The sequence below is a fragment of the Parasteatoda tepidariorum genome, chromosome 2 (genome assembly GCF_982258835.1).
Source record: "Parasteatoda tepidariorum strain Cologne lab strain chromosome 2, Ptep-v5.0, whole genome shotgun sequence".
Classification (NCBI taxonomy): Eukaryota; Metazoa; Arthropoda; class Arachnida; order Araneae; family Theridiidae; genus Parasteatoda; species Parasteatoda tepidariorum.
In genome coordinates, this window is record NC_141756.1 from 82,863,527 (window position 1) to 82,889,439 (window position 25,913).

Genomic DNA, 25,913 nt, shown 5'->3' on the forward strand with positions numbered 1-25,913 from the left:
ATACTAAATATTTTATTTATGTAGTGTAAATAATGGATATGCTGTAAAACAAGAAATTAGTTCAATTTAAATACTGACTGCAGATTAGCTTGATTTAATTTCTACGTATTTTAGTAAAAATGTTGATACAATTGCAAACCAATTTTTTTTTTAACCTTCCATTCAAAAAAGAATATTTCAGAATTTAAAGCGATTTTCAAGAATCAATAAGTTTTAATGATATTTGCAATAAAGCTTATCTTATTCGTTATCTTTTAACCCTTTGACGCAGAATTTTTATTTAACATATTTTTCATACTTTTTTCATTATTTTGAATTAATTTAGATCAAAATAAGTGAAAAATATTATATTTACCCTTTTAATATTTTACGATTATGAAATACAGCATGCAACACCTGTGTCTTGTTCTGCGTTAAAGGTAAAAACCTCCTAACACGACTCACTTCCAAGCAATTATTTTTTTTAAATTTGCACTTATTTACAGTTATTTAGATACAATAGAAACAGTTATTCATGATTAGAATTTCTTTAATTTTCAAAAGCAAATCATTAATAATTTTTTTTGTCGTATACCTGCTTAGGCAGTGGGGGTGCAATTGTTCCTGTTTTTCAGTGGCGCCATCTATGGCCAGGAATTCGACTTCTGCCACGCCATTCACACAACCACAACCCGTTTATAGGGCGGGTCACATTCACACACAAAGGAAGAAGGACATAGAACACACAGAGAGAGAAAGAAACATCCATGCCTTGCCCGAGTTTCGTACCAAGGACCTTTCTGATGCAAGGACAGTTCCCTGCCCCCTACACAGATAAGTCAGCAATCATTTATACATTTTTGAATATGAATGATAAAAATATTTTCGAACTATCTTTTTTGGATTTTATATTTTTGTACAAATTTAGCTTGCACAATTATACGCAATTATAATATAGCAGATTATTTTAATAGTTATAAGACTATTTTTTATAATTGAAAAATAAGAAAATATAGTCTTGCTTGTAATTACCCAGTCAGAAATTTTTTTTTAAATGGGCACTGGTGTCCCAAGTATGTCTAGGGGTAAATCACTTTACTGTTAATAATTAAGTTAAGAACGCACACATAAATTTTAATTCATTCTGAATGAACTATAACTTCCTCATCCTACATTCTTTTCTAGGTCATTTTATTTAATTATTCATTTATTTATTTAGTTTTTTGTAATCATTACAATATCATCGTTCGCAACCATTTCTTTTTTAAAACTTCGCGCTCCAGTACAACGGTTACATTTTGTAGCAAATAACTCGAGCTGAATCAAAATTAATTATGCTTACGTTTTATAATACCCTCTAACTATTCTAACCCTGGTTATTACTGGATACATCTTAGACAAGATGGCAGCACAATCCCCATTGTTAAATTTCAGCAAATGTTCTGTCTACATCATCTCTCTTGTCTCTTGATGTAGAGAACCCACGTGATTATCGATCCATGCTTACTCCAGGACTTCAGAGGACATGGACGTTCGTCAGGACGAGAGAGGTAAGTCCTCCATCCCCTACCCAGCAAACACATTAGGTCGGTAACTTTGCGGCCCGTTGTCGGTGATATCGGCAACTGTCGGCCATCGGACCGTCTTATATCGGCATTTTATTGGCATGGTATTGGTTGTATCAGAGTCGGTTCAATGCAAGATTTCTTATAAAGTGCCGATAACGTATTTCAGATAACAATATTTCAACGGAGTTAATATAATTGGGCCGATATCAAATAACGATATCTTATTTGTATCCATGCTAACGGAATCGGTGATTTTACTGGTGACCGATATTTAAAATATATATGATGGGATACATGAAATCAGAGCAAAAATTTAAAACACTTTTGTATTAAAAATAAATATTATTGAATTAGATATATATTTATGCTAAATTGTCTCGCATTTTTTATTTCTTTATAAAACAAAGTTTTTCTATAAAACTCAGGCAAATTAAGCTAATTTTCTAGCACAAAAGTTATTAACTATTATGCCTATTAATTTATTGTTTTATGTATTTTCATCACAGAATTTTGCTTTTATGTGATGGTTAGTTTATTTCATTGAATTTAGTAGAAATTTAGTAGAAAAATTAGTTTATTTTAGTAAAAAAATTAAATTAAAACTGCCAGTTATTACTACAGAACAAGTTTATAATCTTTAATTGCACCCAAAGAGGCTGCGTGAGGCTACTCTTTCTCATAAACAAAAAACAACCAATTTAATTATGGAAAATCCTGGGTATTTATGCGTATCGAATTTTCAATAATTAATAACAAAAGGAAAGCATGGAGTGGTAAATTTTACCTTGAAATGAAGCTTTATATAATAGTAGTAAATTTTAAGAATATTAACTCTTAAAATTAGCTACGTATGCAAGCCGGACAAGTTACGAAAACATCATACTTGAAAATTCAAGAGCGTTTTATTTAGGTGTTAAATTTAAGCGTACATGTCGTGCCGTGGCTCAGTGGTAAAGAACCAGAATAATGATAGGTCGTCCCGGGTTCGAATGCAGCAGCTAATTGCTAGGTATTTTAAATATTTTTGAATTATTTATTATTTTTATTCATAAACAGCATTATTTTACTTATTATTTTACGTTCAATTCTAATTTTTTAACAATATTTAAATAAATGAAAAATAGTAGTTGACAATAATTTAGAGCAATTTTCTTAACTCTTTTTAATTAAGATTCTGCTTTAATATAATGTTAGTTTAAAAATAAATTAATTCCTTTTATTTATTATATTTTTTCACTTATTACATATTACCTGATATTGAAATTACAGTAATAATTTAATCTTTCACTAAAATGACATTAGTTTAATTTGCAATTTTTATAAACAGTGGTTATAAAAATTTCAAAATTATATTTTCAAATGATTTCTTTAAAATGCATTGGTTTCGAACAAGCTTGTCTTGTGATTTCTTTTTTTATAAACAGTCAAAAAAATCGAAAAAAAAAATTCTAATAAAGCGTTTACAGTTAATAGGATAAAATATATTTAATGGAACAAAATCAAGAAATAAATTTTGGTGAAGAATTAGTAAATAAAATCAAAAAAATCATTTTGAATGTTCATGAAATAAGTTTTTCAGCAAACCAACTTTAAAAAAGGTTGTTGTTAATATTTATGTGCTGTTAATTTTTAAAGGTAATTACTAATTTTTGTTTCCAAATTTTGCATTATACTTATTAAATCTATTAAATTAATAAAAATCCTTTTCTTCTTTTTGTAACTATTTAAAGCTCTGATTAAATATATTATTTTAAGTATTATTAACTTATTGAAGATTGAATTATTTATTTTATTATGTAATTTCAATAACAAAAAAATATCAAATAAGTTAAAAAATGCAATAAAATAAGTGAAATTATTTAAATTTATGTTCTATTTCTAATTGTTTTTTTAAAAAAAAGTAGTAAAAACTCTCTTTAGCCTGTAAAGAACTCCAAGAGCATCGCTGCTACGCAGGCATCACCAGTCCTTTTTATCGTTAATGATTTTGAGATTTAACGTATCTGTAAAGTATGCTTAAATTATCGAACGCGTTTTTCTTAAAATTACCTGACTATTTCATTTTATTATTAAGTTTCATTCCAAAATAAATTTTTCAATTCATGCCCTATCCTTTTTTGGTGAAAGAAATAATGAAATAAATAAATAATAATAATTAACACCTTTTAGTTAACAACACTACATGTAGATGGCAGAACTATATATTTTGCTTCTTTTATTTTCTTCCCCTTCTTTTTTTTCACATGAGCATTTTTTTATTATTAATTTTTGTACTTTTGACTAAAATATAGAGCATAATAAGAAACTTTTTAGCAAATTTAAAAATTTTCAGTGATAATTAAAATTATGTTTCAAATTGTACAAACTTTGGAAGCAAAATATATACTTGCCGATTTCTCTCATTTAAATGAAAGATTAGTTTTTAATATATAGGATTCTCGTCAGTCTTACAATTCTCTATATTAATTTTGGTTTAAAAAATTTAGTTTACAATGATTTTGACTACCGTCATATATGTAATCAATCGAATAAATATAAGACCTGCTACTCAAAATATAAAGTTTTCAAGTGCTGGCAAAATGAAACAAATTGAAATTATTTTAATTGTTATTCCGCTACCATCATAAGTTTTAAACAGTGCCATAACTTCTGCATTTGCGTCTATGCATGTATCTTATATTGCAGCGTGAAAGAAAATTATACTTAAATTAAAGCAGCTCTTACTGCTTGTCGATTACAAATTTTTGTGACATATTCCGGGTGAGAACTGTTGCCTAAAAACAACTCATAATTTTGCTGATAGTTTGAAAACAGTCAAAATGTCTACATATTATTTTCTAGTATTGAAATCAGTCGGTACAAAAAATCCTTTGCTTTACTGACGATAGAGACTTGACCTTATTTGACTATTTTAGTTCAAAAAAAAAAAAAAAAAAAGAACGTTTAACAGATGGCGCAAAAGCAACAAAACCAAGACAACTCTCTAAGCTCTAACCAAACATTTTGCAAAAGAGGGTGCGATTTAATTTACTTTAGAATGACAATCAGGAATTTTTATTGAAGTACCTCTTTAGAATAGTCACCCATTTGGTAAAAACGGCTTTTGAAAATGTAGATGCAATTAACGCATTTTTCTCTTCAATCAGGGATTCAACCTAGGCAGGAACATACTCTTGTAGTGCGATTCTCATTGATAGTAGTTGGTTAATTGGATTAAAAAAATTTGTTTAATAACTAATGATAATTAAAAATTTTATTTTAGGTATTATCATTACACGTTTATCTATTAAATTTTACCTTATCTATATTACAATAATTTATTAATCGTTCAAAAGCAGGGTACAATAATTTAAAAACAATTAAAAATAACAAAGAAAAATAAATGTTAAGAACAAAAATAATAAAAATAATAATATAAAATTTTCAAAAACCTTAATATATATACATAAATTAAGTATAATAAATAAATGAAGATATATTATAAATTATATAAATTAAGTTATATAATACAGTATAAATTAAAATAAAAAATTAGTATATATTATAATAATAAATTAATATTCATTACAAATATCATGATATTTGTAACTATAGACTTATTTTTTTAAAAAAAAAAAAATCCTAGTTAATATTGTTTTTTTATCATAAAAGCAATTTCATTACCATTCGGGCCGCTACGCCATCACTGTATCTACTTAAATGAATATGGTAACAGTTTATAATTTCCAATTTCCTTTTTTCCTCAGGAGAGGATAACTAGCGCATTGAATAATTATTTTCTAGGGGTGGAAGACATTCACCAAATTAGTCCTAATAACTTATTTTCCAATCAAGTACTTTCCGCGTTATAAATTCAAAGAAAACATGATTAAAAATTTAAAGGAATAAATGTTTATCTTAGAAATTTAAAAAGCAAGGGCAAAGATGTTAGAAAAATATTATTATTTAAGGATTTATTTAGTTATTTAAAGGATTTTCATAATTAGCTACATTTATTTAAATTAAATAGCTTAATAAATTAGTCACAAATCTCATTAGAAATATAAAACAAATCCAAATATATACTTATATATACATTTTTGAAGCATATACATAATCGCGCTAATTCAAATGCCATAGCTGAACACATATTTTACGAATATTTTACAAAATTTATTTAATATTTTACAGTGAAAAGCAAACTTTTGTTACATTTTGTGTTAAAAAATTATTTTTTTTGTGTTAAAATAGCATAAACTTTTGGAAAGAGACATTAAAAAAAGATAATTTTCTTTATAAATAAGATAAATTTACTATAAATAACTATAAGATAAATTTTTTATAAATAAGATAAGATATTATTTTCAATTCCATATTTGAATTTATTGAAAATCAAATATGGAATTGAAAATAATAAAAAATAGTCAAGGACTACGCCCTCAGCTCACTTTGCTTACATTTACCCATGATTGCTTCGTGCGAGTATTCTAATTTTTTAAGATAAAGCGATCAAAGTTAAATTAAAAGTTAGTCATCTAAAAAATTCTGAAATATTGTATTTTTGTAACGCAGATTTGATACGTTATTATAAATATTTAAGTTGACTGCGCAGATTTGTGAATAATGCTCATTGTAACTTATTAAAAATTACTATTTAATAATTCTAAATTGATTAAAAACTTACATGCAGTTTTAAAAATGCTTATTCTAAAATGTTGTGTAAGAGCATCATAGTATTACGTTTTAAAAGACCAGGCTTAGTTTTAAGCCTTTAATTTAGAGTTATTATCAAAATCAAAAAAGTAAAAATTGCAGAGAATATTACAAAGAAAGAATGATATATAAAGAATAAAGGAATATTTTGCTGGTAGATACCGTTAAATAAGGCATAGAGAATTATTTTACGCATAAAAAATACTTCTCTAACATTTACTAATTTAATGCTGATGATAACAAAAGAGATTTACCGTTTCTCTTTTAACTAACTAAGATCATCGCGTGATTTTTTTACCCAAGGAAGATGCATCAACAATAATGTGAATTATTTTTCACCATTATGTTAGATAAGAAATGTATATTTTTACTTCAATAGATAATCTTTTTACAAGATTAACGTTTCGCGTCATTTGTTCTGATAATTAATGAAAACTGTCCTTTGATTTAGTGTTTTCAAAGGGGAAAGTATCAATATTAGACTTAATAGTATTGAGATTTAGTTGTAAGATTTATTTTCAAATTTAACCCCTCTCCGAAACATCACGAAAAAACACCTACATTCAAACTCCTGCGAGGTGTTCTTTTGTGACTCTCCAGGTGTGCGGTTGTTGGGGTTCGTTGGGGAGGGGAGGAACACAGGATTGACAGTTAACATCAATTAGTTTACTCCCTATTCATTGTCGAAAAGTCTTCTATCAAGATAGCTATTCTTAACTCTGAAGTTCGCAGATAGAGCTCTTAGAGAAAGCATCAAATGCCACCTCTTCTCAAACTTAATTGAAAAACTCTGTTTTAGATCAACGTATCCTGTGCTATAATAAAATGCTAAACGCTCTTTTTTTTCGTATAAAAATGATTTTCAAAATTGGTGTTAAACTAGTTATTAAATCAATGCGAATTTATAATTATTTCAAATTAGGATTAAAAATAAAACACCATGCTTTTTTGTAGAATTACTATACTTCATTTGCTTTTTTTCATGGCCGCACCGGTTTCTCTTGTGCATGTGTTTCAGCTTATATTTTTTGAATAATTATAGACTACCTATTATTTTATTTTGTTTAAGCATTTTTCTTCCCATAAACCCGATTAATTTCGAATCGAAATTATTCTTTTAAACATCATGTCACAATAACATATATATATTAGAGGCAATTTGACTTTTGACTCTTTAAAAAGGAGCTAAATATAAGATTGGAAGTTTTTCTTTTAAATTTTGTTCGTTAGGTACTTTAACTAACGTCTTGTGTCCTATTTCTTTTTTGCCCTCTAAAACATATAATTAACTATTGACTCCAATAAAATAAAATATAAATAAAATATTTATATATAAACATGTCTGTCTGCATTAAAACAATCATGTCAAGTATAATATGATAATTTTTATGCTAATTATCATCGAAGTAAACATTTTGCTTAAAATTTTATTGCAAAAAATGGTAAACATTTCAAATAATTAAGCAATAATTATTCAACGTCTGAACCTCAAAGATGTTCTATTTCTAATATCAATTACAACGTTTTATCGCAGCGCATAATTAATTTCCTTTTGGAAAACTCAATGGCTCTCGCCTGTTCGATTTCGATTAAGAAACATACGCTCTTTGAGGTTAAAAATACTGTTTGAAATTTCTTTAAACCGTGATAAGGGGCCAAATTAAGCCATACCATAGTAGAAAATTTGAATTGCTCGATGCTATGGTTAGAAGTGAATATAAAATGTGGATAACTTGATGTCTCATTGCGGTTGCATACCATAGTAGAAATTTTGAATTGCTCGATGCTATGGTTAGAAGTGAATATAAAATGTGGATAACTTGATGTCTCATTGCGGTTGCAGCAGATTCACATTTTATTACATGGCAATTTTAAAATTTCGTCTTCTACTGATGTTTCTGACATCATATGCATATCTTGTTTTTTTATTTTAGAAAATAAAAAATGTTTTTACTTCATTCATTGTTTAAATTTTTTCTGATATATTTTATTCATTTTGTGAAAAATTTTATCATTATTTTTAAGATTTTAGTTATTTCACTGTTATTAAGCTTGCAACATATTAATTTTATCCATTAAAATTATTCTCGGTAATATAGGACATTTTATATCATTAGATAAAATTTTAGTTTTAAGAAAACTAAAGTCAAAAGGTTTTACCTAAAAGATTTTTAAATTTCACGGGATTGATGGTTATATAACTGCCACGCTCCCTACTCCGATGTGCTGTTTACTTTAATATTTTTGTTTTCTATTTTTCAGACAATTGAGAGTAAAAAAAAAAAATTTAATTTAGTAAAAATCATCCAATATATAAAAATTGGTATCTTTAATATCTTAATCAAGTAAAAAATAATATCTTTAAAATATGAATTAATTTCTTTATCGTTTATATGCTTTTTCTAAAAACAACATTTAAAAACAACTGAATTTGTTTCGTTTTATTTTATCTAAACTTTTGCTTTCGCGACAATAAATATTTCGTAGCACCTATTCGATTTTTACATACATTCTAACGTAAAAAATAGATAAAAAAGTGAATAAAAGCAGATTAATTAATAACATTTGAAAAAAAATACGGCACTAACTATTTATTTTTTTTTAAAATTATTTTATTAAAATTATCTAAGACAAATGTTTCAAAAAATAGATGTAGAAAGAAGGCATACAGTTTTTTTTTTTTTTTTTTTTTTTTCCGGGAGGAGGCAGGTAAACCTCATTCACCTTACAATAGGGAAAGAATTTCCGGCATCTGTTTCGAATGAAACTGGTTTGAACCAAATTTCTTTTAGTTTTCATACAAAGCGAATTGACTGAGAACTGTAAGACGAATATATATCTGCTGCGTAACTGAGAAAATAATGATATACAAAACAAAACACTTCCATTATATAGTAAAAGCTACAATTTATTTTCTATTGACCATCCTGGCTGTAAAGGATTGCAACCAGCTAAACGCATTTTCTGAAACATAGCTGCTGGGCTTCATCTAACCATGAACTAACGACATTCTTAAATTTATTGTTAGAACTTTAGTGCGGCAGAAGAAACAAATTTCGATTTGTTGGCAAAATGGGTTAAGGAAAAAAAAAGAGAATGAATAAACACTTAAGCAAATTTATATACTTTCAAATCAAGAAAAAAAATCTTATTTTACTGAAAAAATGAAATGAGAGAATTTTAACAGTTTTATAATTCTTCTAATAAAAATGTCAAAAAATTACTTGAAAATATTACACTTATAAGGCTAAAAGTAAATTATAAATGATAATTATGTACATTTTAACTAAAATGGCAGTATTCTATTTTTAAAAAATGATTTCTTTAAACTAAAAAGAAAGAAAGAAAATACTAAATCTATCAAACTTATTTTTAAATCATAAACTAACCATATATCGCTTACAATTCTCTCCTCGAATAATGATAAATTAAATCCCTCAAGTAAAATATGAGAACTTATGGCCAGGTGATGCAGAAATAGTTTTTGTTATAATTTCATATTAAGTTTAGGAAGGCGATGGCGCTATCCGAAGGCCGCGGAGTGCCCTTGTTGACATAAAAGGAGAGCACTTTATGTGAAGGCTGAGTTTTTAAAGATATAAAATGCAGGTCTTGATAATATTCAGTTTTATTAATAATTTATTGAAAAAGATAAGATGTAGTGCAATGAAACGCTCTAAAAAACGAATCAAATTTAATACTTTTGAGCGATGATTCTATTTTTTAATGATTATATTTTTATTCTAAGAAGCTCACTTAAGAATATGCATATATTTCATACAGACTATTGATTTTTATGCAAAATTAAATACAAAAGTGATTCCTCGGAATAAAAAAATATTTTTTAAAATAATGTTGTCAGAACGGTAGAAATAATTTGGAATATATGACCTTCATAGATCAGTGAAGAGAAAGGTTGAAACTTTTCATCCCTTAATGTTATTTTCACATATGCCTATTTATTACTCTTTCTGAATCTAATTGTGGGAATCAAAAAATGTTATTACTCAAATACTAAACTCTCTTACACTAAGACAATTTGCCCCAGTAATCATTTTGATATTGTATTACTTTATCATTAATTAAGATTAGAAATTGCTTTAATCTTCGAAAAATTACTCAATGAAAAACGGGGGATTGATCGTATTAAATTAGCATGCCTTAACTTTTTTAAGAATGAAGACATGATTTATTTGCTTATTTTTTATTGTTTATCATTTGTATTGATTTGCATCATTTGTATTAATTAATTACCGTCATTCGGGGCTACTTTGTGCAGGATTTCGCAGTTTTTGAACTTTGACATGTAAAAAAACTATGTTAATTCAAACTTTAGTAAAATTTATCGATATTATATTCATAACTGGACTCAGACGAGGGAATTTGATAAATATTGGCATTATTTGTATGTAATATTTACGAGTAATAAGTCAAAACATACCTTGCACAAAGTAGCCCCCAAATGGGGCTACTTTGTGCAGCGATAGGAATTCAGTTTAATAATCATGTTTTTAGTAAAATATTGATATAAAATTGTTAAAAAAGTTCATTGTTGACATTTTTAAAGACAAAAACATCAAGATATGTAAAGATATTAGTTTGAAAATAATTTTCAGCGTTAAGAAACCATTTTTCTGAAGTTTTTTTTCTTAAAAATAATGTTTATTTCAAAACATTTGAGTTTAAACAAAAGCAAACTATATACATTTTTAAACATTGAAATGGATGAAATTTTAAAAATAATAATTATTACATATTCATTAACATTTATAATATTGTTAAATTTGAACATAACATCCTTGAATGAACATGACAGAACTTGCTCTTCAGTTTCTGTCAAAATTACCCGATGTCCTATAAAATATATTTTTATGTGTTAAATCGTTTGATTAAGTCATTAGAAAAATCTTTGTAGAAGAAAAATAATAGTTTACCAGGAAGTTTAACGTGTTTCTTGTGAATTTTTTTAGAGATAGTATTTCTGTGGATTTCGTACTTCCTAGAAGCTTCTGCAATCGACATACCACCAACAACTGCTTGCAAACATTGTTGCAGCTTTTCTAAAGTGTAATCACGGTAGTTTCTCGTTCCAGGTATTTTTTTATAACGTCTGACCATTTTTCTGTCGAAAAAAAAAACGAATGAAACTTTGCACAAAGTAGCCCCAAAATGCATTTTTTTTCATTTTCCATTTATTTGTTATTAATTTTCAATTTTTTTTAACGCTAACATGATATAATTGCTTATTAATATATAAATAAAAAATTTTGCCATTACGACAATTTTTTTATCAACGTCTTTGCATTTCACAGCTAAAGTTTCCACGCACACTTTTCGACATTCGACGTCTTCGGAAAGTTGTTGGCATTGGATGAACGAAACACACTCTGAGATTGTTTTAAAATTCGAATAAATGTTTGCAGTAATAAAAGAGACTTCTATCTTCAAATTCCACACATTTTTAAAGTGAAATAAACATAATACTCAAAAGCAGCACTTGAAAAATGCCAAATTCGAATTTGCACAAAGTAGCCCCCGCTACACAAAGTAGCCCCCGCTACACAAAGTAGCCCCGAATGACGGTATTGTAGAAGCTTTTTAAAATTAAGAAACAAGACACTAAACCATACTTTAAAGTATAAATAATACAATAATACAACGGCTGGCGCCTTAACAGAAGAAACGTCCGTGCCACAAAACGGTGCTAATCTATTTTAGAGTAAACTAAGTTTTCAAAATTTGTGTCCGTCTTTGTAAATATGCGCTATCAAGTTTGTCTTTTTTTAAAAAAAAAAAAAAAAGGGGGGGGGGCCGATATGACCGTATTGTCAGAAATTTTTGAAGCAATAAATGCGATATTTTAGAAACCGTAATATGTCTCTTCAAATGAAAATTATAATAATAATCATGAGTGTAGTGGAGGGGGTATGTGGGCTAATTTTCCCCCCAACTCCCATTTATCCTAGTTTGCAGTTTTTTATTAATTGTTAGCATTAATTCTTTGCGAAACACTTATTATGTATTGTAATTTCTTTTCGTTCTGTTAAATTTTGTTAAAAAATAAAATAACAAATAAAAGTTCTATGAAGAATGAGTACCAAGAAAAAAAGTTCTCATTAACTCTAAACTCTTATCCCTTACTCCCCTCTACAAAACCATTCTAAACGTTTGATAACAGCACGTCTTATAAAATGTATAACGTTACTATGAGGAGCATCGTTTTCGAATGTAATTTAAAATCAGTTAGTCGTTGCATATGACTAGGTCAGACCGAAAAACTACTCCATGATTTAGATAATAGATATAATTCTTAGCTAGAAAAAAGTTTGTTTTTGTCTTTAAATGATTAAAATGTTACAAAACATTAACAATTTTGCAGCTGTACTGAAAGTTGTTAATATGGCAAGGATATATAGCTTGAGAAGGAAGTTTTTTTTCTTCACTTACTTCAGTAGATATATAATGGCAGCGGTATCCTGAAAAATTTGCATTTCAATATATTGGGATTAAGACATTTGTCATGACGTTTTATTTCTTTATTTATTTATTGTTTCTTTATCTATTTTTTTGTTCGACTGTTAATGGTGAGCGAATGACGTATTTTTGACAAGGTAATTTTGGTTGATTGGATTGAATTAAATAGTGTTTAAGAACAGAAAAAAAAAGAAAAAAAAAAGAATGACATATAGCGCTAAATAATAAGCATATCTTTAAAAAAATATTTTAAAATTAAATGAGGTTAATTCTTAATTTTTTTATCAAGTGATATATTTTGCATTACGAAATTTGCATACACTTGTGAATATTATATCAGTAATGCTTTAAGAAAAGAAAGAAAAAAACTAGTGCTGTAACAGAAAATTTAGGATGAATGCATTTTCCTCTTGATGCTCCTTTAATCAAGCAAAAAAAAATTTATAATAATAAAAATTTTTAAAACAATTTGTAAACGATGCACAGACTCTTCCTTTCAAATAGCCAGATGTGCTAGCAACAAGGTTCTATTGCTGATTCTCAGAAAAGGATTCTACCTTATTTGAAGACAAGGGGGATCCTTTGCCCAAGGGGGGAATACTGGATACAAGGATGTAGACGTAGATGTCTTGCCAAAGGGCACAGAAACATTTCTGAAGGTCACGGCTAAAAGAGAGCTGCGTATTACACATGCTTTAAAAAGGAATGATATCAAAAACAATTATTATTATTATTATTACTATTGCTATGCATCACATAAATTTTTAATCACCAAAAAAATATAAAAGTTAGTTACGATTTCGAGCCATTTTTTTTTTACATATAACCACTTCAAGAAATAACTTTTATTTTATTCAAAAAATTGGATAAAGAATTCCTCCATTTTCTATTTACTATTTTTAAAAATTTTTTTGCACACAACTATTTAAAGAAATTACTTTTATTTTATTCGGAAGATGAGATAGATAATTTCTTTATTTTCTGTTCAATATTTTCTAAAATAATTTTATTTTACAAACTTTTTATCTTGAACTCCGGCATTTGTTATCAATATTGCTCAATAAACACATAATTAGGTGAGAATTACTAATTAGTAATTAAAAAGGTAACGGAAGCAAAAGCTCGGAAAAAAAGTTACATGAAAGAAAAAAACTTTATTATTGGACGCCGAGGCCACTATCACTCACCGAACCTCGGTACTATTTTCAACCTCACAACAGTTCTTATGAGATCGCTTAATGATGTGAGCTGGCTCCGATCTCACAGTTTGCCTTAATTTTATTAAATACCCCACTTTTACGCTTAAGAATATTTTATGCTTTATTTTAAACATATTAAAAGGTACACAACCCTGTTCAAATCGCTATCACTCACCAATCTCAGAAATTCTTCTTGCAGTGAATTTCAGACTAATTCGCTGACTCATTTAATTTACCTTACCTACAGTGAGATTAGTTGGCGATAAAGTGGTCAAAGAATGAACAATAATCAAAATATTGGTGTGGAATGATATTTCTTCCTTCCGTCCTAAAACCTGTAAATTTCCTTAAAAATTTAGCTCCGTAAATCTGAATGTAACAGTTGTCTAAAGACAGCATACGAAAATTCTTTGAAGATGGAGGGACTTTCTTCTTTTGATATTTTAATTTTCAGGAAATTTTGAATTTTATTTTTCTGGAAACCGAGGGAGGTTTTCGTGGTTTTCCTCTCCATGCATATTCGGGTTAGTTCCATCAAAAACTTGATAACAGGAGATGAAATGGTTAATCTTTAAATATAGCTATGAATATAGTCATTTTAATCATAGACCTTTTATCTTTACTAAAAAAAAAATTCTTAAATATCAAGGAAAAAATAGCTACCATACTTCTATCTCCCGCGATAGGTAGAACTACCAGGACTGTGTCTCAATATACATTTAAAGTTGACACTTAAAATTTTTTAAAAATTTCTTTCTTAGTATAGTGAAAAGTTCTCTTACGAATTAGTATTTTGAGTTATATAAGTGTCAATATTTATTCCCTAATATGGCTTGGATAATAAATAATTTAAAATAAATGTGTACTTAACAAGATACCAAGATTATCCACTCTAGCCCTGAGTAGTAGAGCTAGTGTGTGCGAAAACAACATTTAAAAAAAAAAATTGGAAAAAAAAAACTCCTTTTTATGTTCAGATATTTACCAGAATTTAGTAATGCGTTCAAGTCATTGTTAAGAAAATGCCTCATGAGTTAAAAATTTTATTTAATAAGCGCTTTTGACAAATTTGCATTAAATGTCTATACTAGCTCCCTTTCATCTAACGTAATTAATTTATTCAGAAATTATTTTATATTTTCTCTGTTTAAAATCTCTTATAAATAACGAATGGTTTTTCAATTATTAAAATAATTATTAAATCAATTCTTTTAGTATGAGCGGGAAAAATATTTTTTTGGATGGGTGATTGAATTTCTACATGCTGGACATTTGGACATTACAATCTCACCGTGAACTTGTTATGCACCTTAAACTTTTCTTTTATATAAATATGAATAAACCAATTACTCTTCTTTGATGCCGAAAATAATTCTTATATTTAATTATTTTCGAAAATAAATAGTACATTAGAAATTTATTCTAATGGATTTACTAATTACATATCAAAAGGAAAATATTTAAAAACAAATTTAAATTATGAGTTTAATGCTGGAAGGAATGTGAAAAAAAGTTCAAAATTAAAAAAAATACTCCTTGGAAGGAGACCCCTCCTCCTAAACGGGGTTTTTAAAATATACCCAATAGGAAGACATTCAAATGTGTGGTCCATTTGCGAACTGGCGTTGTTCAGTCTCGGCTGTACAAAGGGCTAATGTATTTTGGAAGAAAAGGTGAGATGCCCTGAAAAATTCTCGTCAAGGAACTTCATGGAAGAACGTTTATTTCGGGTAAGTAATTTCAAATGCTTCTGAATTAAAAATTGTTCGAAATGTTAAAATTTCTAAAATGTATGCTATTTAAAAAAAAAAATGTCCTTACTATTTTACTTAAAAGTTTTATAATTGTTTTGCATGCTCATGCAAAAGCTGCACTACAATGTTAGAACGTTTTAAAATATGCTATGAGTTTAATTCTGATTGAGAAATATTGTATACTTTTAATGTTAGAAGATATACTGTCATTTAATTAAAAGGAATTTCAATTAATTACATCAATCATTTCCAAAACATTGTTGAAATTAAGCGTTTGATTTCTTAATTGATTAATTAACTTTTATTTTATTTTATCCTCTCAAAATTGTATTGATAAACCGTTTTAAAAAAGATAACTATGAATAAGATAAGACAAACCATTCTTTTAAGAAAAAATGATTGCCATTCAAATTTGAAACTAAGAGAAAAAAAGCCTTGCATTTTGAATTAAGACTTATCTTCCTTTTATTGGATCATTTTTGTTTACTTTACTTAAAAATGATATTGGTTCGCCATTCTACTATCTAAACTTGAAATAATAAATTTGGTAATTAAAACTAAGATTTTTCCCTTTCAAAGCAATTACATTATTTTTGAAAGAAAATTAGATTGTTATTGCTGCAAAGCCATAAGACTGTAACGTTTGTAAATGTTTATAATGTACTATGTATATAAAAATGGACAATACTGAAATACAATGTCTTAAATTTTCTTAAAATTAACTTAACATTCACTATATGTTACGGTGCTAGGATAATATTGATGATTGTAGTTATCATAAACAATTGTTTTTAAAAGGAAAATGCTCAGTTTGAAGCACAAATTTAATTCTTCATGTTTGAAATGATGTATTCTTGGCTAAAGAATACCTATCTATCCTTGCTTGCCATGGATGTATTAATATAATTTCATGAATCTAATTTTTTTTAAAAGAAAATGTTTATTTTAAGTGCCCAAATTCACTTTTTTCCTATTTAAAATGGTTTATCATTAAAATTTAATCAATCTGATTATTGGTTTAATTATCCAAATTTGTTTTAATATTAATAATGATGTACTACATATTATTAAAATATACAAAATTTAGGAAACAAAATTCTATTCTGAAAATTAAAGACAATACCTAAATCTAAGTAAATTATTTTATTTATTAAAATTGTTACTGGTTTATTTAAAATTTAAGGGCCTGTCAAATAATAACTCAAAGTATTATGGGTAATAATCTTATGACATTGCATCTTTCAATAATGTAACTGTTTTGAAAAGGAAAAGACTTTTAACTGGACAAACATATTTTTTCATGTTTAAAACAGCTTACCATTACAGTATACAATTGTATAATAAAAATTGTAGAGTAAATAAAAATATTAAAGAAAAAAAGTCTCAATACTAAGTACAAATTAAGTAAAAATAAGTTTAAAGAGAAAAAAAAACTTTAATATGTAATGGTACTATAATATTATCTTATAATAATAACTTTTCAGCAACCTATTTGTTTTCAATAGGAAAAGACTTAGTTTAAATGTCACAATGTAATTTTGTAATAGCAAAAAAATGAAGCTTTCTAATCAGCATTGCAATTTTTAAAAGGTAAATAAATACAATTAATCAAATATTAGGAGATTATAAGGCTTATTCAAAATGCAATGCTTTATTTAAATAAGGTGTGGATATGACATTCATTTATATTTTAAAAAATGTTTTACCTTACCTTATTATGTTTGACCTTACTTAACCTTATGAAGTTTTATTTTGTGGTTAACTATTTAAAATAATTTATCTATTGAATTTTTAGAAGGTAAAATATTTTTTTGAACACAGTTTTTTTTAAAAAAATTTTACGCTTAATATACAATACTTATTGAGTAATAGATGAACTCTATGCATTAAAAATATAAAGTTACCCTCATATTCTTGTTCATAAGAATTATTCTACCTATTTTTTGAAAATAATTAACACTACATTGCCCCAGGAAGTCATTTTTACTGCTTTTAATTTCAATTATAAAAACAATGATTTATATAATGACACAATTTCTTAGAATTTTGTGCAACATGTAATTTTTTTATTGTTAATATACTAATAACTTGTTATATAATTGTAAATAATATAAAAAATATTAAAAATTAATTTTAAATAAATTTCTTTATTTATTCTTTTACCATCCAGTCATTTTGACTGATTTTGGGCAATATAGGTATATACTAAGTTTCAGTCTTTCTAGTGTTAAATATGATAGCATGTATGAAAATAGATAAAAAAGAATAATAGTAAGTAAATATATATACTTATACACTAAATAGTACACTTATTGAAAGCTAAAATTGAGTTGCCGTATCCCATCTTTGTTCTTACGGCTTAGCATTAGTCTTTGATTATACAGTGAAACCTCTCGGGAGTGAACAATCTCCGTAAAATGGTTATTAATGGAAATTGGTCGTTCTTGAGCTTACCTCTATTGACTATGATTGAGTAAATGTTATGGAAGGTGGATGATTTTCTGCAAGAGATTTTAATTCTTAGATTTTAAATATGAGAAGAGGTTTGTTTGTTTGAGATTCTTAGTTTTTTAGAAAATATTTTTTTTTCTTAAATTTAAGTCTTAGCTCTTAAAATAAATAAATGATAGCATTGTCTTTAGAGCACAATGACTGCACCATGAGGATATCTCTTGTAGAGATCGGAAAAAAGAGCGCTCTAAATAAGAGCCACTTACAAATAATATTAATACATTTAAATCTACTTATTTGTTTCGTTAAGATTTCTTCTGTTGATAGTTTTTTCGTTTTCCCCTCTTTGACCTTATTACAGTGGTTTGGGGTAGGTTTTGATGGTCTCGTTTAAAGGTTTTCTTTATTGTAAAGTCTATAGAAAAAATTCCGTGCTTTGAAAAGTGGTCGTAAATAAAAGAGTCGTCTTTCAGACGCAGAGTTGGTCTTTCTCGGTGGTTTCGCTGTATTTAAAAAATTAATTATTTAGTTAAATTTATTTAATTTACCCTTCGAATATTAGATTTTTTGCTACATTTATTAATGTAACTTATTTAATAGATAAGATGTAAACTTGAATTTCTTTTATATCCATTTGTAGGTATATTGAGGGCAATCAGTATGGAATTTTTAAACACCGTGTAAGTAACTGATTATAATATTCGGTACAACTTTTTCTTATCTTTATTTTTCTGTCTTTATTTATTTTAACTTTTACCAATATTTATCTTAACTTTTATCAACTTTACCTTTCAAAATTAAAGTTAACGATTTCATATATAAGGTGTATAATTAATCGCATGATTACTTTTGGACGCGTGACTTGTTTTAGTAAATGTTAAGAAAATGTAGTTTTGTATACGTTGTTTTAATGCATACATCGTAAATTAGAAACATGTTCTTTCTGTACTCTTAAGAGTCTGTAAAAAAGGATTTATAAGAAAAATAATAAAAAGAAACCTGAAAATTTTCCCGCTAAAAAAACTTAAAAATTACCATTACGCAAAAGTTCTATACTGTCAAAAGTATAAAATAAAACAAAAAAAAAACTACTATATCTCCTAAATATTGATATTTCTTACAAATTTTCTGTAATAAATTATTTCAATAATAAATGTAATAAATTCTAATAAATGTAATAAATTCTGTAATAAATTATTTAAGTTTTTATTAATTAATTCATTTATTTTTACTTATTTCATTTAGAAACTAATCAGATTTTTTATCTTTTTCAGTCTTAGTAATTTTTCTTAACTAAGATGATTGAAGCATCACTTTTCATTTCGAAATGTTACATTTATTTAAATTTGTAAAGAGCTTTAATTAAAATAATATATGTATTATCAATTCAGAAAGAATTTCTTAAGCATAATCTGATTTTTGTGTGTGTGTAAAGTAAAGAGAGTAAGAACTTATTCACATTATTTTCAAATATTTGACTAAAATTTAGAGGATGCATCAGGTTTGTATAATCTTAAGTAAAAAATAACAAATTTAAAAATTATTTTAGCTACTACTGGGGGGGGTGGGGTAGAATTTGAATAGATTCATTGTTTTTTTTTCTTCATTTTTTTATTATATAAGTCAACAATGGACAGTGATAGCACAATTGTTTGCAGCTATATTGACACCAAATAAGGAGGTCTGATATTCTAAAACTGTTTTACGTTTTTCTTAGCTTAATGAAATTATTTTACTAAGTTTAGTTTACTATTATTATTATTAGTAAGTTCAGCAATGTTAATTTCAGATGTAACACTTTGGAGCGATTGGAGGATTGAGCAGATAACTGTCGCAACCTCTTTTACAATGAATTGGAAAATCTCAATTTAGTTGGCATCCCCATGACAAAATCAATCCAGGAATATCTAAGGATCATACAATTAATTGCAGGTAATATTTTATGTCATAAATTTTACAGCTGTAGTGCATGTTATGTTATTAATTTAAGTTGGTAAGCTCAGCAAACATTCTATTTTATCTTACCTCTAATCTTTCTTAACTATTTTTCAACAATTAGATTAAAAAAATTAATATTTTTAGTTTCAAGTGCTTAATTTGGAGAAATCAAATAAAATCTCATTGCTTGGAAAGTTGTTAAATAAGGTGGCTGCCATAAAATAATTTTTGAAGTGAAATATATACCAATATGAAAGTTGAGTGAAAAAGAGTTTTGTGTTTTAATTTTTTAATTTCTAAAATATTACTCGAATGCATGTTACCATTATGTATGCTCATAAAAAGGTTTTTTAACTATTTAATGTTTAAGTTATATGTCTATTCTAAAGCCCAAATAATAAGTAAAATAGTGATTATAAATTGAAATTGAAGCTTTCCTTCAAATCTTAAAGCATTTAAAGTTTGACTTATTTACTATACTTCAAGAAAAAAAAAATTATGTTTACGGCAGCGCCATCTCGTAGCACATATTGTAAACATTTAAATATTTGAGTGAAAGAGATCTGATGTGCTTTTTTCACACAAAGAACTTGGGAGCTACCTACGTTACCGGTGGAAACAATGAGCTCAATGCAACTATGAGAACCCTCTGGTGTGTTTTTAATATTATTTTTTTTTTTTTAATATTGAGTTTGTTAGATTGATGTTTTTTTTCTTCCCTGGTGATCTAGTAAGCAAACTATTGAGTTTGTCTTCGAAAGATAACAAAATAAATAACGAAAAAGAATGCAAATTCTTGATATGCAGTAGATCCATGTAATGAATCGAAATTTTAAAACAATTATGCTTTTCACTTAAAAAAAAACTAAAAATAAAATAATATACAAGAATTTTATCATAAAAAAAGCTTAAATCATAAAAATTGTAAAAACTTAACTGAATTATATATAAATTTAAAATTAGCTATATTTTAAACGGAAAAGTTTGTTCCTTTGTTTCTTTTATCACGCAAGGAGACAAAATTTTAAAAATCAATCTTAAAAGTTGTTCAAAAATTTAAATTCGCTGAGAGATTTAAAGAATGGAATTTTCAGATTGGTTTATCATTAGGTATTGTTTTATTTTAAACTGGTCAATCTGTTTTTCAAATATTCCAAGAGCAACATCAGTGATGTTTGCATATTTATTTACTATTTACGTAAAAAAGTACTCATTGAACTTCTTTTTACAATCTATTCTCTATTCATTAAGTCAGATAAGCTTAATAATCAACATGAAGGTGGTAGCATATTTGAAGAAAGTCACTAAACTAATATTTCTGACATTATCTGTGCCTTCTAAAAGTGGTCGTAAATAGAAGAGGTCTCTACACAGAGGTGGTTTACTTATTTTATATAGAAACTAAACAGATTTTTAATTTTTTGCAGTTTTAGTAATTTTTTTTTAACTAAGATGATTGAAGCATCTCTTTTCATTTCGAAATGTTAAATTTATTTAAATCTGTAATGAGCTTTAAATTAAAATAATATATGTATTGCCAGTTCAGAAAGAATTTCTTAAGCATAATTTTTTTTTGGGGGGGGGGGGGTGAGTGTGTAAAGTAAACAGAGTAAGAACTTATTCACATTATTTTCAAATATTAGACTAAAATTTAGAGGATGCATCAGGATTGTATTATCTTATTTAAAAAATAAAAAATTTAAAATTTTTTTTAGCTACTACTGGGGAGGGGGGGGGAGAATTTGTATAGATTTATTGTTTTTTTTCTTCTTTTTCTTACATTAAGTCAATGAATGATAGCAATATAGCTTTGCAGCTATATTGACACAAAATAATGAGTTCTGATATTCTGAAACTGTTTTACGTTTTTCTTTATTTAATGAAATTATTTTAGTAAGTTCAGTGTACTATTATTAAAATTAGTAAGTTTAGCTATGTTAATTTCAGCTATAACACGATTCGACAGAATTTTGAGCAACCTCTTTCTTCAAGATCTCAATTTGGACCCCATGACCCCCTCTCCATGACAAATCAATCCAAGAATATCCGAGGATCTTACAATTAATTGCAGGTAATATTTTATGTTATAATTTTACAGATGTAGTGCATGTTATGTTATAAATTTAAGTAGTTAAGCTCAGCAAACATCCTATTTTATCTTACCTATTATCTTAACATTTTTCTATTACTAGATTAAAAAATTAATATTTTTTGTTTAACGCTCTTAATTTGGGGAAATAAAATGAAATCTCATTATTTGGAAAGTTGTTAAATAAGGTGACTGTCATAAAATATTTTGCAAAGGGAAATATATACCAATATGAAAGTTGAGTGAAATAAAAGTTTTTATGATTTTGTTTTTTAATTTCTATAATATTACTCGAGTGCATGTTATCATTATGTATGTTCATAAGAATTGAAAAGTTTTAAGAATTATTCTTTAATTTTGATAATTTTTATTTAAAAGAAAAAAATCTCAGCAAATTGATATTTTTTTTCAAAAAAGTTTATTAACTATTTAGTGTTTAAGTTATATGTACATTCTAACGCCCAAATAATAAGATAAAATAGTGATCATAAATTGAAATTGAGGATTTTCCTCAAATCTGAGGCATTAAAATTTTTTGCTTATTTTTGCTATACTTAAAAAAAGTGAAAAAAAAAATCATATTTATGGCAGCGCCATCTCGTAGACATATACAGGGCTGATTGTGCTCCGGAAAAAATCCGGATTTCCGGATTTTTCGCTAACAGTGATCCGGAAGTTTCCGGAGATCGAAGGTCCAGACGTTTCAAAAAATCATTGATCACAGAAGTTTCCGGAAATCTAATTTTCAAAAGTGGAACTTAAAAACACAATTTATTTTGTTTGTAAGGGAGAGCCAGATACATTTTTTATCAGTAAATAGTTATAATCATAAACTCAAGAAAGTAAGACATATTTGTAAATTTTAATTACTTCTCCTAGAAAAACCTAGTTTAAAATTTTTTTCAATTGAAATTTTTTTTTTTTAAACTCGGGAAATTTTCCGGAATTTTTACTTGGGCTCACAATCACCCCTGCATATATTGTAAAAATTTAAATATTTTAGTAAAAGAGGTCTTATTTGCTTTTTTCACACAAAGAACAGAGGAGCTACCTACGTTACCGGGGGAAACAATGAGCTCAGATGCAACTACTCAATAACCATATAAGAGCCCTATGGTGTTTTTTTTATTTTTTATTTTTAATATTGAGCTGGTTAGTAACAGTAAAGGTCCCCTGCTTCCCTGGTGATCTAGTAATAGTAAAGGAAACTATTGAGCTAGTCTTCGAAAGATAACATAACAAATAAGGAAAAAAAAAATTCAATTCTTGATATACAGTAGATACATCCATGTAATAAATTGAAGTTTTAAAACAATTTAGCTTTTAAATCAAAAAAAAAAAAAAAAAAAAAGAGGAAACTAACTTAAAATAAAATAATTGACAAGAACTTTATCATAAAAATAGCTTAAATTTTAGAAATTTTAAGAACTTAGCATGCTTATATAAACATTTATAATTAGCTATAATTTGAAAGGAGAAGTTTGTTCCTTTGTTTCTTCTATAAGTCCTAAATCATTTTAGCTACCCAGAAATTCAGATCATGGCTGGGGGCGAAATTTTAAATATCAATCTTGAAAGTTGTTCAAAAATTTAAATTCGTTGAGAGATTTAAAGAATGGAATTTTCAGATTGGTTTATCATTAGGTACTGTTTTATTTTAAACTGAATAATCTGTTTTTCAAATATTCTAATTGCAACATGAGTGATGTTTTCTCACTTATAGATCTATTTAAGCAAAAAAGTACTTCATTGAACTTTTTTTTACTCTCCATTCTCTATTCGTTAAGTCAGATAAGCTTAATGATAAACATGTAGGTGTAGAACATTTGAAGAAAGTCACTAAACTAATATTTCTGGCGTTATCTGAAAACACGAAATTATTTTTTTTAATGTTATGCTTTTGAAATCTGTTTTTATTATGGTAAATTTTGACTATCAGTCATTAGTAATATAACTTTCAAAAATGTATAAAACTAATAAATACTAATTATGTAAAGTTGCCATTAAATACAACAAAAAAATAGTAAGTCAAATAAATTTAAAATTATTCTTTCAGTTTTATAAATTTAGTGAGTATCGGTATATGCCTTTCGGTTTTGTAAATGATTTCGTAGTGCTGATTAACACCAATTTATAGATTATTTTAAAAAAAATTTTGTCTCGTGAGAATATTCAAGTAGTTACGCATTAAAAAGTCGAATTTTTAAATGCATTTCTAACATTAATTTTAATTGGCTTCGTTGCCAATTTAAAATGTTATTTAGGCCTGTTTTGAGTTTGGTTCATTTTTTTAACTATAATAACTGGTATATAACAACATTAAATAATACCATATAATACTTATACACTAACTTTAATATAATACCCTACCATTATCATACCAAAATTACAATAAAAATTACTTTTGTTTACATTTTTTCTGGAATAATTTTTAAACAGACATATTGTAGTTTAAGGTTGGATTGTGTTCTCTTAATATTCGATAAGTATTGATTAATATTTTAAAGTGTAAATGATAATTTCTCTTATTTTTTTTTTGCTGTTTATCTTATACAGAAATCATTAAACGCTAAAATTGAATTATAGGTGCTGTCGAAGTAAATTCCCTGACGTCACACAAGCATCAGTAACAAGGTGGCTGAGATAACGGAGACAGAGAAAGTGTTTGAAAGAAAGGAAGAAGAATTCTGAATAATATTGCTGAAACTGGAAATAAATAAATTTTATAATACTACTATATTATTACTATTATTTATAATACTATTGATGAAATAAATTTCTGAAAACATTTGTCAGTAAAAGCTTTTATATATTGTTGAAATAAATTTCCTCAAACATTTATTTGCTTATTTCCTTGTTAACTGACAATTATAAACACTAACATTAAATAAATATGCATACAAAAAGATATTAACCAGATAATTACATTGAAAATAATGTGCATTTTCAATTAACATGTAATCACCACTTAAAATTAAAAATTATTTAAGAAGAAACACAAACTAAAATAAAATTGTTTATTTAAATTTTTTAAAATTGATATTAATTATTAAATGAAAACAAAAAATTATATAACTAAACTATATACTTTACAATAACACAAAAGAATTTTACTTAATACCTAGAGAATAATTTGTAATAACTTTAAATTTTTTTATTTTAAATTGTTTATAAATAAGATTAGGAAAGTTAATACCTCGACTTTTTACAAGCGTAGTTAATGCAAAAAATAATAAATGAAATATAAAGTTCTAATTTAAACTACAGAAAAGAATGTAAAAAAAAATATTTAACTCTCTTTTATTATATTTTTGTTAGATGAATCGATCAAACTATAATTTACTATAATACAATCTCCTATTATAAAACACAAAAGGGTTAGTATGCTTATAAATATTAGAAAAGAAGGAGAGCTTACTTTCATTTCAACAAATCATAAAAAATTTGATACAAAGCTATATTTTAAAGAAAATTTTTGTTGTTACATTCAATGCAGCCCTTTGCAAACCACTTAGTTTTTGTTAAAATGCTTCCTAATATGAGTATCCCAGAATTGAAATAAATATAACTATTATAAAAAAGTAAAAGTTTTAATTATAATTAAATAAAAATGAATACTAGATCTACCAGGCACTAAGGAAAAAAGTAGCTGCAAGAATAACAAATCTACAACGATAGTCCTAAAAAGTATTAACACTGCAAAAAGTTAAAGAAGAAAATCTAAATATTAATGGAAATTTATTGGCTACTTGTTGGCTCAATATAAATT

General features: G+C 26.4%; 1 protein-coding gene and 1 long non-coding RNA gene across 3 annotated transcripts in view; both read left to right on the forward strand.

Moving 5' to 3' along the window:
* Nucleotides 1-1,224: 1,224 nt before the first annotated feature.
* Nucleotides 1,225-25,913, forward strand: part of LOC107441665 (band 7 protein AGAP004871) — a 101,585-nt gene continuing 76,896 nt past the window's right edge. The window contains exon 1 of one of the 2 annotated variants that reach the window (XM_021148361.4): nt 1,225-1,529. Coding sequence is in view for 1 of the 2 variants with exons in the window: in XM_021148369.4 (XP_021004028.1) it covers nt 1,505-1,529 (25 nt within the window). In the remaining variant the exon portion in view is untranslated. The remainder of the gene's footprint in view (nt 1,530-25,913) is intronic. The other variant, XM_021148369.4, reaches the window with a different exon arrangement.
* LOC147815879 (uncharacterized) lies at nt 15,506-24,983 on the forward strand. Its single transcript, XR_015431424.1, has 5 exons — nt 15,506-15,642; nt 18,758-18,797; nt 19,907-20,049; nt 22,003-22,126; nt 24,731-24,983. It is a non-coding gene; the product is annotated as an uncharacterized LOC147815879 (long non-coding RNA).